The sequence below is a fragment of the Acomys russatus genome, chromosome 30 (genome assembly GCF_903995435.1).
Source record: "Acomys russatus chromosome 30, mAcoRus1.1, whole genome shotgun sequence".
Taxonomy (NCBI): Eukaryota; Metazoa; Chordata; class Mammalia; order Rodentia; family Muridae; genus Acomys; species Acomys russatus.
Window position 1 is genome coordinate 25,059,951 of NC_067166.1, and position 16,759 is coordinate 25,076,709.

General features: G+C 37.9%; 1 protein-coding gene across 1 annotated transcript in view; it reads left to right on the forward strand.

The window, feature by feature from the left end:
* Adamts6 (ADAM metallopeptidase with thrombospondin type 1 motif 6) overlaps nucleotides 1-16,759 on the forward strand; it is a 255,251-nt gene that overhangs the window by 148,629 nt on the left and 89,863 nt on the right. The window contains exon 15 of the mRNA XM_051172597.1: nucleotides 9,335-9,437. Within this exon, the coding sequence (XP_051028554.1) occupies nucleotides 9,335-9,437 (103 nt within the window). The remainder of the gene's footprint in view (nucleotides 1-9,334; nucleotides 9,438-16,759) is intronic.

Genomic DNA, 16,759 nt, shown 5'->3' on the forward strand with positions numbered 1-16,759 from the left:
TCTATAACTCCAGTTCTAGAAAATCTGATGCCCTCTTATGCCTCCACAGGCATCAGACATACAGACAAAATATTTTACACATAAAATAAAATTTAAAACTTTTAAAAAGATATATGGAAGGACTGAAAAGTTCAGTCTCTTTCAGCACTTGAGTATTTGCGTTATTAACTAATCTAATAGACATAGCTTACGGGAACATGGGTTTGGCCAGTGTAATTTTATGCAAAGCATGAAGCTAAAGGCTCATTAACTTGTGTAACAGTTCTGTTCCGTGAGTGAGAGGTCAGAGGCTGATCTCTAACAGTGTTTATTAATGTTTAAAGGTAGACAATGATGTGATTATCCATTAGGCCACTGTCAGAAATAAAGATACTTACTCTGTTTAATCCTTTGACAAAACGTTTGCTCAGAAATTGCTTAAAAATTGCATTTGTTTGTTATCTGTGTGGAGTCTCTTATACACCAACATCTAAAAATATTGACTAGTAAACAGATAGATTTGCTTTCACGAGCAGTTTTCTTTTTCATCTTTCCGAAAAGAATTGCACATAATTCACTAGGAAGGTGAAAATTCTTGTATATAGTGAAGTACTTAACTAGCATGATTTAAATCAATAATAGGAATACCCTACCAGGCAATAGACAACTTAATGTTTAGAAAAAGTAAAATTTGACTGTACTACATTAAGGTCACTTGTTTTATTTTTGAAATTATAATATTATATAATATCTCCCTTTCTTTCCTTCAAACCCTCCCATATACCCTTTCTTCCTCTTATTCAAATTCATGGCCTCTTTTTTTTTTTATTAATTGTTGTTACAGGTTTAGATGTATATGCATACCAATTCCAAAACATAACCTGTTCAGTTGATATAATGTCGTGTGTGTGTGTGTGTGTGTGTGTGTGTGTGTGTGTGTGTGTGTGAATGTATGTATGTGTGTGTGTTCAGGGCTGACCATTTGGTTTTAGTAACCAGTTGGTGTGATAGTTCCTGGATAACACTATTCACTATTTCTCCCACTCCCAGCGTTCCTTAGTTGCCTATAGTTCTTCGTATAGGCTTGATGCCTCGTAGGCTTCCCCATCCACTTTGACATGTCTGTAGTTGTTGTCCTTGTTTAACTCATGTCTAGGCAGTCATGTTGGGGAGACTTTTGGGTATAGCTTCTGATAGTACTAGAAGATACTATCACACAGCAAATTCCCTTATCTCCTGGCTCTTGTAATCTTTCAAAAATGTTCCCTGAGGCTTAGGTATGTGAATTATTTTGTAGATATGTCTGTCCATTGGGACTAGGTTCCAAAACTATGCACTTTGGTTGTGGTTTTCTGTAATGGTATCCAACAGTGGCACACATACTTTGGTAGTAACCAACAGCTCTCTATTTGGACCCACTCAACAAGAAGAAACCCATGTCTTGTCCTAGAAACACAGTCAGCTGTGCAGGGCTAGTGATACCATGGGTATCACTACAACCTACAACCTCCACTTTATTCAACCAGTATAATTATCACTACTACACTCTACATATTTATCCTATACCACAGATATGGTAGTCTTCACCCCTTATCAAGGAAACTTCACTAGGGACCATGAAAAAGATTTACTTATATTTCTAGAAAGAATTTCCTTTGTTGTGTTGTTACTGTTGTTGTTGTTGTTGTTGTTTTCTTTGTTATTTGTGCATTATTATTATAGAAGACTAGAATAGAACTACTGATGACATGCCTGAGCTCCTGGAGTAGAAAGTCACATCTTTCTAGTTTCTTAAGCATCTTCTTTGCTTCCTTTGTGCATTCAACGTGCAATAACAGTGTGATGTAAAAGGGCTTTTCAGGTCTTCTGTGATCTGCCCTAAAATGCAAGTATAAATTATGTCGTGTACTTGAGTGTATTCTCAGTCAGTTATATATACTCATATCCAGTTTTATTTCCTTAGTTTCTTGCTTAACTCTTAAATAGTATTATTGTCTTGGTTGTGTAGACAGGAAAATTATAGCATATATTTGGAGCCAGGCTTGTGGTGAAAAATAGTGTTCATTTGGGAGTTAAACTGACTTGAATTTGAGTCCTGACTCCAACTCTACTTCTGTCTGACACTGGCAAGCCACCTAACCTCACCAGACTTCTGTTAGCTCCCAAATAATAGGATATAACTATACCAAACAGGTGGGGTTTTTTTTGAGAATTAAAAAAACAAACCATATATAAAGCATCATAGTGCTATTTCTAGTCCTGAATAGACAAGTCAATTGAGTATAGCTAATTACATCTATGACTCGTAGGTTGCAATGTAGTTTCATGTATAAATAACCTCACTCAATCTTCAAATCATTTTTATAAAGAAGGACAAATGTTCTAAAAATATTTTTAAATGAAGTGGCTAAATCTTGGCAGTAGGCTAGCACTATGGAAGTGATTCAGCGAAGAGGTGCTTATCGGTGATCTCGTGCTATTATAACAGATGGAGCCTTAGGAGTGAGTGGAGCACAACTGGCTTCTGTGGAAGCCTTCGGTCGCTTCTGACTTTGTCTTACTTCCAGTCTAATTTTAACTCTGCAGCAGAGCCAGATAGATGAGAACACTCTGAAACTACAGGCCTTGTCCCCAGGGAAAGAGATGTAGGGTAACTGATGACAAGGTAGAGTTGATCCATTAATTATCAGTGCTACAACTGTGTCTCAGAATATAATTAGAAAACAGACATGTGCCAGATATTTTTCCCTTAGAAACATATCCAGTATATATGTGTGCACAAATGTGTGTGTCTGAGTGAGCAATATCAGTATGTCTTCTAGGTTAATATGAATTTCAGGTGTGTGCTATCTTTGCAGAAGCAGGGATTAACTTTAGAGTAAAGAATAGAACTCAATGTATTTTATTCTTATAAGAGGCTTAAGCATCACAAAGCATAAGTTTATTAAACATTTTGTTATGTTTAGGCAAATTTTCTGCTACAAATAAGTACTTTAAATTCTGATACATATTCTAGAAATAATTTTAGTTCGAGAAGCTTGTGTATAAGGATATGGTATTAAATTTGACAGCCAAATAGTTCAGGTTTGGAAAATCTGAGTTATCACATTTTTATTTCATAAAAATAAATGAGGGACTGATAATGTAGTTCAGTGGTAGCGTCTTTGACTAATGTGTGAATAGGCGCTGGGTTCTACCAGCACTATAAATGAATCAGTGGATACTGAAACTACTAGAAACACAAATAAGCAACATCATTGAAACCACCTAGAAACTACATAATGAAAAATATGAGAAAACTGTATTAAAATGAGGACTGAGGTAGCCAGCAATACTGCTCACTAGGTAAAGGTCTGTAACAACTTATGTTCCAGTATTTGAATGATGGAATGAGCACAGATGAGTGCAAGTTGTCCTATGCCCTCCACATGTGAGATATAGGTGGATTGTGCCCACCCAGACACATGCAACACAGAGAGAGAGAGAGAGAGAGAGAGAGAGAGAGAGAGAGAGAGAGAGAGAGAGAGAGAGAGAGAGAGAGAGAGAGAATTTTAAAATTAAAATGAGGATTGAGTCAGACCAAAAGTCTTACTTTCCAATTGCTGTGACAAAACATCATGACCAAGGCAACTTATATAATGAATTGAAATGTTTGATTTGGGCTCACAGTCATAGTGATTAGAATTCATGGCCATCATGGTAGAGAACATGCTAGAAGGCATGCCAACATTGTGTTGAGCAGTAACTGAAAGCTTACAGCCTTATCTATGAGGAAGAGGAGGGAGGGGGGAGGAAGAGAGAAAGAGAGACCCAGGGACATACCTCCTCCAACACCTCCTAATCCTCCCCAAATAGTTCCACCAACTGAGAAACAAGCACTCCAATGTATGAGCCTATGGTGACCATTTGCACTCAAACAGCCACACTCACGTATGTACTGACCACTACCTTTAATTTTGGATTACTTTAGTTCAGCAGGTAAATAGAATGTGATAACTGGAAAGTTGAGGATCTTGTTTGGATTCGTGAAAAGTCCAGAAACAAGACCTTTATATTAGCCTGTATTGTATCTTTATGTAACACAGACAAAGATGCCTGTCAGGCTAGACAGCCAATGGTGTCCATGCTTTGCACTAACTTGCCAAATGCATGGCTTGCTGAGTAAAGTAGCGTTTGTGTGTCAAGCACCTTCAACTAAGACAGGGCACAACCTGCTAAGAGTACGTTACTCTCCTGAAGAAGGAAGTCTCTGAGGGTGTTGAAAGCTGGTCAAGTGTAGCAAGAGTGAAGACTGTATGCTTTTTGGCATGCACACAGAAAGGAGGAACATGTAAAATGTGGGAAAGAAGTAGCACAAGAAGGTGGAGCAGCTTTCCTGCTTCTCTCTGATGATGCACAAGTCGATGCCATCTCATCTACCAGTTTCTTCTGGAGAGGAAAGGGGAAAAGAAACGGTTTCTCTCTCAGCCCAGTCGGCCCCCAATGTCCAGTAAGCCACTTTTCTTTAAGATAGGATATAGGGTTATATTTTACACATGAAAAAAAGACATTAGGAGATTTATAACTTGCCAAGGTTACCCTATTCCTTGAGACAAAACCAGGATTAGAGCAATTGAAATACCATTTCCAAGTATGCCAGCAGACACGGAAACCTCTCTATGTAATATTTTTTACACTTCAGTGGATTAGCCTACCTTCTAGATTGATCTACCAATAAAATATGTTAAGTTTCGACAAGTGGAAATGATTATCTCTCTGAATAGTTGAAAATACAATATATAGAATGTCTTAATGTCTGTAGATCTTAGAAAATGGTAAGAAAGATGGTAGTTATTTTTAATTTGAAAATGCATACAAACCCTGCAAGCTGAGGCCTGTGGCATTGCTCTTGGGGAGAGCAAGCTTGTTACTTTAAACATTGTTTTCTGTCCTGGCTTCAGGACAGTGTAAGCATTATCAGCCTTAAGTCACCTAATATAAGCACTGCACGTTAAGTCCTCCATTTTTTTAATTAGACAAAAATCAATTATTACAAAAATTTCTTTCAGAAATTGCTTTATTTTGACCACTCTCCAAACTAGCAAAAATAGTTCCTGCTTAGCTTATATTTAATAATCATCACACATTGAGAGCATTCTCCCATGAGAACACTGAAATCAGGACAAAGCATATACTCTAGAAACAAGGACATGGAAACACTCTACCCAGATCCTCTTAGGCCACTCACCCTCTAGAGAGTTCTGTGAATATTCTTGCAATTCTCTCAGTTTCTTTTAACTCTTTTTCAGTGCTTTAAACAATTTACTGCTCACCTCACCGCTGACCTTTTTACTCTGTTTTATTATTCTTCTCATGTCAACCTACAATAAGTTTCATGAAAGTGGGGATTTCAGGTTTGATTTTTCTCCCTGTAATCCCAAAGCCGAGATTTGTGATACATATTGTGCAACTCATAAATCCTTGTTAAGTGAGCCTAGGCTAGTTCTTTGTACCTTGTTTTAAGGAGACTACTGGCTAATAAAGATGCACATAGAGGAGACTTCCCAGGGCCTGGGGACCTTGCTCAGCATAGATGCAGAAGACAGTGTGAAGATCATGTGGTTGTAGTGAGCGAGGCTTGATGGGAGGGAGGAAGTTGCCAACAGCTGCTCTCTGAAAGGTGTTTGTTCTTCTATAAATGTTTCTACAAACTGGGAGAGCGCTTTGGGGATAATTGTATGTAACACCTAAGCATGTTGTTCAAAATATTACGTCACTTCTCACACCAGTTCTCGAAAGGCATGATTCTGTGTTGGCTCAAAAACTAATAATGAAGTTTTATTTTTCTGCAAAATATTACCCACCAAATATGTCTATCCTGTTAATGCCCGAGTCAGTGCTGCCAAGTTGTGCTGCCTCAATCAAATCTGACCTGTCTCCTCTTTTTGTAAATACGTCTATCAGAGCACTGACATGGTCATTTACTTACACATAAGACTTATGTGGTTATTGCATCATTTGGAGTGAACGAAGAGAATGTTCCTGTAGTGGATGTAAACACGTTTTTGTTTTTCTGCAGAGGCTGGAGACCTTGCTGCTCTGCAGAGGGTCTGTCTAATCAGGAAGCTGTGAGAAACTAGTTCCTTTATTTTTTAGCAAAACTAAGAAATTGCTCTGTAGTTCTGTTTTCTACATACATTCCTGTTAGATTGCTGTAAATTCTGCCCCTCATTCGATGGCAATTGTTGAGGTTATTTTTATAAAACAGTGTTTGTTTCTCTTAGCTTATTTCTTAATCCAGCTATCACACAAATAATTGAGAATCTTTTATAATGCAAGGCTTCACAACACAATCTGAGCAGTTTGAGTCTGTTCTTAACCCTCTATGCTACTTTGTCTTACTCCCAGCAGACATCCCAGTGATACTTGCACTTCGCAACTTTCCTCAGCTCCAGCTCCTTCCTCCATATCTTCCTTGGACCTCTACCAGTGGCTCAGTCCCCTACTTCCTCTCCTAATTCCTCCTCCTCTGGCTGGCAGGAATTCAAGCCCTATTTTCTTCCCTGCTCAGCAATTGGCTGTAAGTTGCTTTATTGGCATACAAGGAAACAATTGGGGAGCAGTGTTTATACAACATTGAGACAGAAATCAGAATTTAAAGTACACAATAACCTTATGCCTGCATGTTTCCATTCAGATTGAGGTATCTTCACACCCTGAATTTTTTTTACAGTCTTTCTGTACTCCTAGTTCATTTTATTATAAAATGGTTATGATTACTTCGTGAGAACGCTATAAGAGAATAAGTAATTAACATATCTAAAGATCTCTGAAGGATGTCCCAGAGTACTTAGGACTGGTTTTAAGTGACATTTTGCAACAATGATTTAATTTTATTGTAGCTCACTCTTGGAGAGGCACTCAGAAGAAAGAAATAGGTCAGAAATTTCATGTAAAGTCATCCAACTGCTTCACTGTGCAGCAATATCCTTTTATTGGCTACTTGCTTTTCTTCTGTTTGAAAGTATCCTTAGAAAATATTGGAAAATGACATTTTTAATTTTGTATTTAGTCGCCACCTTAATGTGTTAACTCGGAGCTTTGTTGGTCCTGATGCTAGCATAAGAACTGTTGTTTCTTTCCAGTTTCTCTCCTTGGTATAGTTTGGCCTTTGCACCATTCAGCACACATAGTCTCTTCCTTCTTGCCTGGCTTCTCTCTTAATAAGTCTCCAATCGTCTTAATAACCTCCCCAGGCCTTTTTTCTTTCTTAACTATCTACAAACAAAGTAATTACAGTACTTTGGGACCTACTCAGTTTTCTTTCAAAGTCAGTATTTCCGAACTTATCATGTGGCATATTCAACATGCCGTACCTATAGACAAGTTGTGGGATATTGCTTGATATTTATAGTTTCTAAAATAGTTATATACTTTTCTACCTCAATTTTGTCTTTTCAACTAGATTAAAAGATATTCTTGAATATATATATATATTTTAATTGGTATTTACTTTAAATACAGATTTGGTGCTTAATAAAACACTGACAAACAACTTTAGTTCACATGAAAGTTTTTTAGAATAGCTTAGAAAGGAACCATGGAGATGGTGCAGTGGTTAAGAGCATGTACTGTTTTTGCAGAGGACCCAAGTACAGGTCCCAGAAGCTATGTGGGGTGCCTCACAGCCATCCGTAACTCTAGCTCCAGGGGATCTGGAATCCATGTGTACCCACACTCATGTTCATAGTCTCTTGCCCCCTTAAACATAATTAAAAATAAAAATTAGTCTTTAAAAAGGGGAAGAATAAAAAATTTTAATATAATTTTTAAAAAATTTAAGGGGAAAATAACTTGGAAAAGCAAACATTCCTTAATATGTCCAGTCATGTTTACAGAACATATATAACCAATGATGGCTATGAATATGGCCTCAACAAAATCATAGACATTTAAAACATTGTGAGGTTTTTTTCTGGTTTTGTTTGTTTGTTTATGGTTTGATTGTATGGTTCTTGACCATGAGCTTTGTAGATGAGTATATTATAAGATCTGAGGCTCTTAGCATAATGCACAGCTGCTTTGGACTTAATATGCTAAAAACTTTGAGCCACAGACTATAGTAAGTAAGGATAACCATGTAAATATTTGCACACCATGAGTTATTAATTTCACACATTTCTATTTTCTATTTAGTTTGCTATTAATTAGCAACTATTTACTATTATTTATGGATCTTGGACCCTGTGCAAAGCAAAGGAGGATGTCTAAAGGAGGCGCTGATCAAGTCTTTAAGATGCTCTCTGAGGATGCCTGTAACTCACTTGTCATTTATTCTGACCTAAGAAGTTCCAGGGCTGGGAATGTGGTTCAGTGACATGCCCTTCTTACCAGCATGCACGGCGTGCCCCAGATTGTGTCTCCAACATTGCCCTCCTCACATTTCATTCTTTCTTGATATATTCTGTTGCATATTTAAGGGAAAAGTTTTCTTGATGTTCCAAAAAAATTGCCAGTTTTTTGTTTGTTTGTTTTGTTTATTTGTTTTTTAAAGTGCCACAATGCTACAGAAATCTAAAAGATGAATCAAATTGTCTGGTTGCTCAAACATTCCATGAGATATAATCTTTGTATACTTGGTGTTGAATAAAGGGTGACTGTGGCATTTATAATTTAGATCTAGCTAGATTGGCAAGGTTTTTCTCTTTAAAATTTTTAGGTAGAAGAAGCATTTCAAACTTTTAATAACCAATTATCGTTTCCTTACCATTTCCTTTACCCCTTGAAAATATGTGCACATTTGGTACCAATTTAACATTTCATTTTCTGTGATGTTAAAAGACGAAATTTACATTTTAATAAGTCCAAACCTCTCGAATTTGAAGGTGGTTGGAATTGAGTCTTAGAATTTTTCCCATTTCAACTTACAGTTTTCCCCAGGAAGCATGTGGTGATCACAATTTAGAAGCTGAACACAATCTTAAGACTCTGCATTGCAGTGGCTTAAAACAAAATCTACAACCAGCTATGGCACCTGGACTTCAAATACTGTATTAAGGGATTTTGTTTTTTAATTTCTTGTCTAGTTTCTGTGTGTCTTTGTAAGGCGGTATGATGGCCATGTAAAGACACATGTGTGGCCCATGGCAACTGTCAGCCACTTGATTTAAGTCACTGTAGTCATTTCTTCTCACATACAACTTACAATTCAGATACTTCAGGATGAATTTTCATTAGAAAGTGATTAAAAACAAAAGTCAGAATGACACCCAGAGGTGATAGGGTGGTGGTCAGTAAATACGAATTTTAGGGACACTGTCCCTTGGTTTTGGTATTTTACAACAATGGTACCATTTATGATTTTATTTTATTTTAGCCATGCCCTTTGGGTTCCCGAGATTTTCGAGAAAAACAGTGTGCAGACTTTGACAGTATGCCTTTCCGGGGAAAGCATTATAACTGGAAACCCTATACTGGAGGTAACGTATGACCCAGCAGAGCACTCGTGCTCGAGAGCTTTGCAAATATAAGAGTATGTGAATAGACACACTTAGACCTTCATGGACATGTTAGTTAGAACAGTGTCTGCTAGTCAAAGCAAGAAAATGCATTTTCCTTTTCTATTTTACAAGTCTCATATTTTAGCTTCCCTGTGATAGTTTACATGGAAGAATTTACAAATTATTAGAAATTGCACTCTAAAAACTAATTCTCTTTAACAAACTAAAATCCAAGAAAGTATGCATTTCTATAAAAATTATAAAATATGAGCTCTGCTTGAGACTTTCCTGGGTAAATTATAATCATTGAACATTTGCAATTAAACTCTTAAAACAAAATATGCTGACATAAATCAACTCACTAACTCCCAAGAGAAAAAGAAACCTGTTGATTTTTTTTTTTTCTTAGTCAAAGGCCAGTGATCTTTCTAAAGATCTATTGTTTGGTCTGCTTTTTGTTTTTTGTTTTTTTTTGTTTTTTTGTTTTAAGTTATTGTGTGTGCACACATGGGCACAGGCTGCCCCAAGACTCCTGTCTCAAAGTCAGAAGACAGTTTACTGTGGTCAGTTTCATCTTTCCACCTTGTCGGGTCTGTGGATTGAACTCAGGCCATCAAGCTTGGAGGCAAGCACCTTTACTCATTAAGCTAACATGCTGGCCTTAGTTTAATTTCTGTTTTGGGTAAGGCTTTAGTTGTTTTGTTATGTTTTTTGAGACAGATTTTTCTATGTAACTCAGGCTTGCCTCAACCTCACGCTCCTGGTGACAAAGCTTCCTGAGTGCTGGGTTTGCAATTGTGTGCCCCATGCCTGGTTAGACTAAATGGATTTCATTGTCTGAAAACATTTTTTTTTCTGTGTAATTTGGACATATGTCAAAGGCTAATATTTGTCATTAAGCAGATGAAGTTTTCACTCTAAAAGCATAAAGTAAATTTTGTTGTGTGGAAAATTTTAATGCACTATTAAAAACACTGTTTTATAAAACTTTGCTTTAAAATTATGCAAGAGCAGAGTATTTAAAAGGTTTTGGCCATAACGTGTGTGTACTCACCACCAATATTTTACCAATTCATTTCATTATATGCATGTATGTTCATCTCTCTAGCCACTTATTAATTATCCTGATTTGGTGCGTTTTAAATTAACCCGTAGCTGTTTTCTTCTGACCGCTTTGGCATGTGCACCATTGGCTCAGCTGCTGCTTCTGCTGTAGGAATATGGACAATAAGATGCACACATCTTACCTGTGCTCTCTGAAATTTGCCAACTGCACATACACACGAAGCCTAAGTGTGACACAGAGTGTCACCATTGCCTCCCGAGCTACCCTTGCCCCTACTGGTTATAATCTTTAACCGTTTTTCATAGACTAAGGGCCTTCAGCAACAAAAATTCACTGTGCATAGTTTTAGAGGCTAGAAACCCAGGACCAGGGAGGCTGCAGGGGTGAGTTCTGGGGAGGAATTTTTCTGAGTTGCAGACTACAATCTTCTCATTGTACCTCACATGACACTAGAAGGGAGAAGCTCCTGGACACTCACCCCACTCATAACTTTCACAGCCCAAATACGCCCAAAGGGCTCCCTTTTCACATCCCATCAGATTGTGCTCCGGCTCTGAACACAGACGTTTGGAGAGGAAACAAGTGTTAGTCCCAGAACAGTCTTCATGGTCCTTCACTGTCAGCAGCCAACTTTCTGATCCAAGAGGCAATCATTGCTCATTTTTCTTGCATAGTTTAGTTATGCCTGCTCAAGAACTTCAAATGGTTGAATTATGCCCATTACTCTTCCTGCAAGGCTTCCTTCTAGCCAGTGCACTTTTCATATTCATCTATATTGTGATATGTAATAGCTCAATCTTGTTACTGCTGAGAGGTATTCTTCTGTAGCAGTCACTTTGTTTGGCTTTCTGCTGTGTCTGGATACCTGGATTGTTTTCGGTCTTCATTTGTTGTGCATGAGCAAGCTGGTGTGAATGCTCTGTTAAGGTCTTTTATGAGCATATGTTTCCCTTTCTCTTGGGTAATGAGCAAGGGTGAAATACTACACAATAGCACAGGCAAGAGTTGAGTTTTAAAAGAAATTGCCAGATGGTTTTTGAAACTGATCGTACATATTACGCTCCTACCTACAACATCTGAGAGTTCTATTTATTCCACTGTTGTAACCAGTATTTGATGTTTCCATGGAAAGTTAGTTTGCATTTTTAGGTAATTGTGTTGGCCATTTGTGTGATGTGATGTGATGTGTGTGTGTGTGTTCCCCCAAATTGTTTTCCCTTTTAAAGCAATTTTTAATTTTATTAATTTATTTTTAATTAATATCTATTTATATTTGTGCAGTATAATCATTTGAAGAATTTAATGATCAAATCAGGGTAACTGACAGCATACACTACTATTTATCTGTTAGGAGCCTTTTGTACTCTTCTCTAACTATTTTGAGGCATATAACAAATTGTCATAGACTATAGTTGTCTCACTGTGCTATCTAGCATGGGAGAACTAATTCCTCCTATTTAGCCATATGTTGTTATCCAACTTTTCTCCATTTTTCTGGCCTCTTCACTTCCTATCTTAAAGTGACCGTTGTTCTTCATTCAGTGTGACCAACACGTTTTTCTTTCACATGGATGAAATTATGTGGCATTTGTCTTTGTCCATCTGGCTTAGTTTACCCTATATAGTTACTTTAATTCCGTCAGTGCTGCCACAAATGATGTGCTTCACTGTTTCCCTGGCTAAATAATATTCTATCATGTTTACATACCACATTGAAAACTCCATTCATCTACTGGCAGGTCTCTTCATATGCTGAATATAGAGAATAGTGCTGCAATAAGCGTGTGAGGGAATGTATCTTTGATGCAAGGATCTCAGCTCCTTTGAACATATTCAGGATTAACAGTGTTGCTTTCCTTTCATGGTTCTATTTCTTGTTGTTTGAGGCATTTTCATTTTATTTGTCTCAGTGGCTACTTTCTTATAGTTTACACTCATAACCATCATGCCCAAGAGCGCCTTTCTCCACAGCATAGCAGTATTTGTTTATTTTTTGTCTTTTAAAAGATGTCTGCTCCAACTGAGATGAGATAGTACATGTGTGAAAGGTGAGAGGTATCTAGTCTTTTGCCCATTTTTAAGTAAGGTTATTTGGCCATTTATTGTGTTTTGTTTGAAATAAGGTCTTGCTATGTAACCCAGGCTGGCCTCAAACTCATGATCCTCCTTCCTCATCCTCAGAAGTACTGGGAATACCACTGCATGCTATCATGCCCTTGTTAGTTTATAACTGTATATTCTCTTTTTGCCACAAGGTCTTGCTTTGTAGCCTATAGGCCTACACCATATAATTTAAATATATTCTGTGTGTGTGTGTGTGTGTGTGTGTATGTGTGTGTGTGTGTGTGTGTGTGTGTGTGTGTGTGTATAGGAGAGAGTAAGAGGCAATGCAGAGAAAGACTATTATACATATGGTTGCATATTCCCATCATCTATATTATTGGTATATAAAATGCTGCTTCTCTGTATTGATTTTATGTATTCCAATATTACTTAATTTGCTTATCAGTTTTAATCATTTTTTTGGATATAGTCTTTCATTAAAAATGGCCTCTATGCTGATAAGAATGTGTATTTTTTGGCTATTGAAGAAATGTTCAGCAAATATCTATTAGTTCTATTTGCTGTGTAGTAGAATTGGATGCTGTAGACTGGATATAATATGTTTGTTTATTATTGTTGCTTCCTCTTCTTCAATGATCTATTTATTAGAATTATACAATGACCATGTCTCCTTTTATAATTTTAAATTAAAATCTGTGTTTGCCTATGAAAATATAGCTACTTCGGTTCACTTTTGTTTTCTGTTGTATGAAATCTCTCGTTTTTTTTTTTTTTCTATGTTTATCTGTAGGTATCATACATAGTGAATTGACACATGTTGGCACATATTGCTGAATCTTTTTTTTTAATCTATTCAACTTCACTACGTCTTTTTGATTATGGATACAGTATTCCTGCACTTTCTCCACGAGGGCAGACTGCTTGAAAGCAGTGTTTTTCTCTTGTATTCTTTCTAATTTTTTTCTGCTCTAGTTCTACTAACTACTGGAAAAGGTGTGCTAAATCCATGCTTATTACATGGCTCTGCCTCCTCTCCATGCTTTTATTGCACATGTACTTGATAAATTTCCTTAGGTTTAGATACAATGAAGATTATTTGCATTAGAAATGTCTGAAATTACTCACAGGTTTAATAATTACTGTGTAATTGTAGCATAGTGCATCAGCTATATATTTGTAATGAGATATAACTTAGGCTAATTGATTGATAATCTCTTTTATTAAAGGCCTCACCTCCAGTTCCCTCTTTTAAAAAGTTATCTGTTACCATATGTGTGTATGCATGTAAGTGAAAGTATCATTATGTGCATTCACTGGCTCGTGCATAGCGGTCAGAGGACAGCGTTTTGGGGAGTCAGTGCTCTTCTTCCAAGATGAGCTCCAGGGCTTAAACTCAGGTCACCAAGAAACACTTTTAGTCACTGAGCCTTCTTTCTAGCCCTTCGATTCTTTCTTTAATGAATAATTATGCCTCCTTTCCCATTAACTTCCTTGAGGAATAATTGATGAATTATATATGGGCCAACATGATGTTTTTATGCATGTACACAGTTTGAAATAATCGTAAGTGAAGTAACATATCACCGACTCACATCGTTCCTCTTCTTTATGTGTGATGGGAATGTCTAAGGCCTTAAAATTTTTTACATATATGGAGCAAATTTCAAGTATACATACATTATTACTAACTACAGTATTTCCAGAGTTTCTCTAAAAACTTTAAGTTTTTACCCTTTGAGAAAAATCTCCCTATTTTTCCATCTCAGCCAGTCTCTGATAACTTTGTTTCTACCTTCTCCTTTTCCAAGTTTGACCTTTTTAGATTACCCTTAGGTGGGATCACACAAGATTTACTTTTCTCTACATGGCCTATTTTGCTTATCTTAATGTTTTGTAAGTTTTTCAATTTGTCTCAAAAGTTAGGATGTATTTCTTTAGGAAGGCTGAATTGTATGTATGCTTGTAGTATGTTCATGTCTGAGTACATATGTCATTCTGTATGCGGCAGGAACCTGAGCTTTGTCAGGTACTCTCCCAGGAAGCTCTGCCTGTCAAGCACCAAACCTGAAGTGCACACCCCAGAAGGAAAGGGTGACGCTCAGGGTCAAAGGAGCTCAGGAATCTGAAACCAGAGCCAGGAGCCAACGAGGGTCTAGCCTGAGTTAGAGAGGTTGGTCAGCTGCTTTGTGGGCAGCAGGAAACAGGCTTGCTTGGAGCTCCACAGAGAGAGAGGCAGAGGCAGGAGCCTGCTTTTGTCAAGGCAGAAAAAAAAATGCCTGCTTCAAGAACAGCCAGCAGCTCCCACAGATAGGCAGTGTGGTGGGTGAGCTTTACTAGAAAGATGACACACACAGAAGCTCGCAGCAACCAGCAGCTTGTGGCTGACTGACTGGAAGCCAAGCCTCGGGGTCCAGCAACGAAATCCTCAAGGACTAGGGGAGTCCTTTCTTCCCCAGATTAAATGATAAGTATCAGACGATCTTTGATGAAAAAGATGATGCTGGCCTATATATTTAGTGTAAATGTGGTCTTATAAACCTTAGGCAGTAGGAGGGGTTTTGAGGCTGAATGTGTTTATTTACTGGGGCTAGGGGTACCGGGGATACGTGATTTACCTATAACAGCACAGCTCCATTGTAAGAGGGGGGAATAGTACTTAATTATCCTATGGGTGGGGGAAGAACTCCAGGTTCCATCAAAGGTCATTGGTTGAAAGCGGGGATGGCCCTTTCCAGGAATCCTCAGGTGCACACTGAATGGGTTTCTTATGAGGAAAGGATTGGGCTTGGTATCTCCCTGAGGGCTCTGTGATACTTCTTAGAAGGTCTGGGGTTCCCAGATCATGTGGAGAGGGAATCCAGGTAAGGGAACCCATCATCTGTGCCAGGCTCAGAGGCTGTCCAGACTTCGGCCTAAACACAAGGGTCCCACATACACATTGTGTCAGTTTGTGTATCTCACCGTTTCTGCATCTGTTCTTCAACACTTGGGCTGTTTTTATATTATGGCTTTTGTGACATAATACAGCAGTAAACATGAGCAGTAAACAAGCTTTGAGATAATGATTTTTATTTTCCTTGGAGATTTACTCAGAAGCCAAATTGCTAGGACATAACATAGTTCTTCCTTTAATTTTTAAAGAACCTCTATAATTTTTCCATTATGGCAGTGCCGTCTTGCATTTCTGGCAGTGATGTATGAGGGCTCCCTTTTCTCAAAGTCCTTGCCACCTCTTATAGTGTGACTTTTATCCAATAGGATTCCAAGTAGTTGTGAAGTAATAACATCTCACTGTGGTTTTGGATAGCATTTCTGTAGTGATTAGGGGGTCAGACTTTACCTACCAAATATCTATGGGAAATTTATAGCTCTTTTTTTTTTTTTAATTAATTTATTCTTGTTACATCTCAATGTTTATCCCATCCCTTGTATCCTCCCATTCCTCCCCCCCCCCCATTTTCCCATTATTCCCCTCCCCTATGACTGTTCCTAAGGGGGATTACCTCCCCCTGTATATTCTCATAGGGTATCAAGTCTCTTCTTGGCTACTTGCTGTCCTTCCTCTGAGTGCCACCAGGTCTCCCCCTCCAGGGGACATGGTCAAATGTGAGGCACCAGAGTACGTGAGAAAGTCGTATCACACTCTCCACTCAACTGTGGAGAATATTCTGACCATTGGCTAGATCTGGGAAGGGGTTTAAAGTTTACCTCCTGTATTGTCCTTGGCTGGTGCCTTAGTTTGAGCGGGACCCCTGGGCCCAAATCTGCCTATCATATTGTTCTACTTGTAGATTTCTAGGACCCTCTGGATCCTTTTATTTTGCTGTTCTCCCATGCGTCTCTCATTTAGAGTCCCAATAGGATGCCTTCCCCTCTGTCCCAGTTTCCTGGTAAGTGAAGGCTTTCGTGAGACATGCCCCTTGGGCTAGTATGCAGATATAAGTGAGTATATACCATTTGATTCTTTCTGCTTCTGGGTTAACTCACTCATTATGATCATTTCTAGCTCAATCCATTTATCCACAAATTTCGGGAATTTCTTGTTTTTAATAGCTGAGTAGTATTCCATAGTGTATATGTACCACAGTTTCTTTATCCACTCTTCTACTGAGGGACACTTAGGCTGTTTCCATGTTCTGGCTATTATGAATAAGGCTGCTATGAACATGGT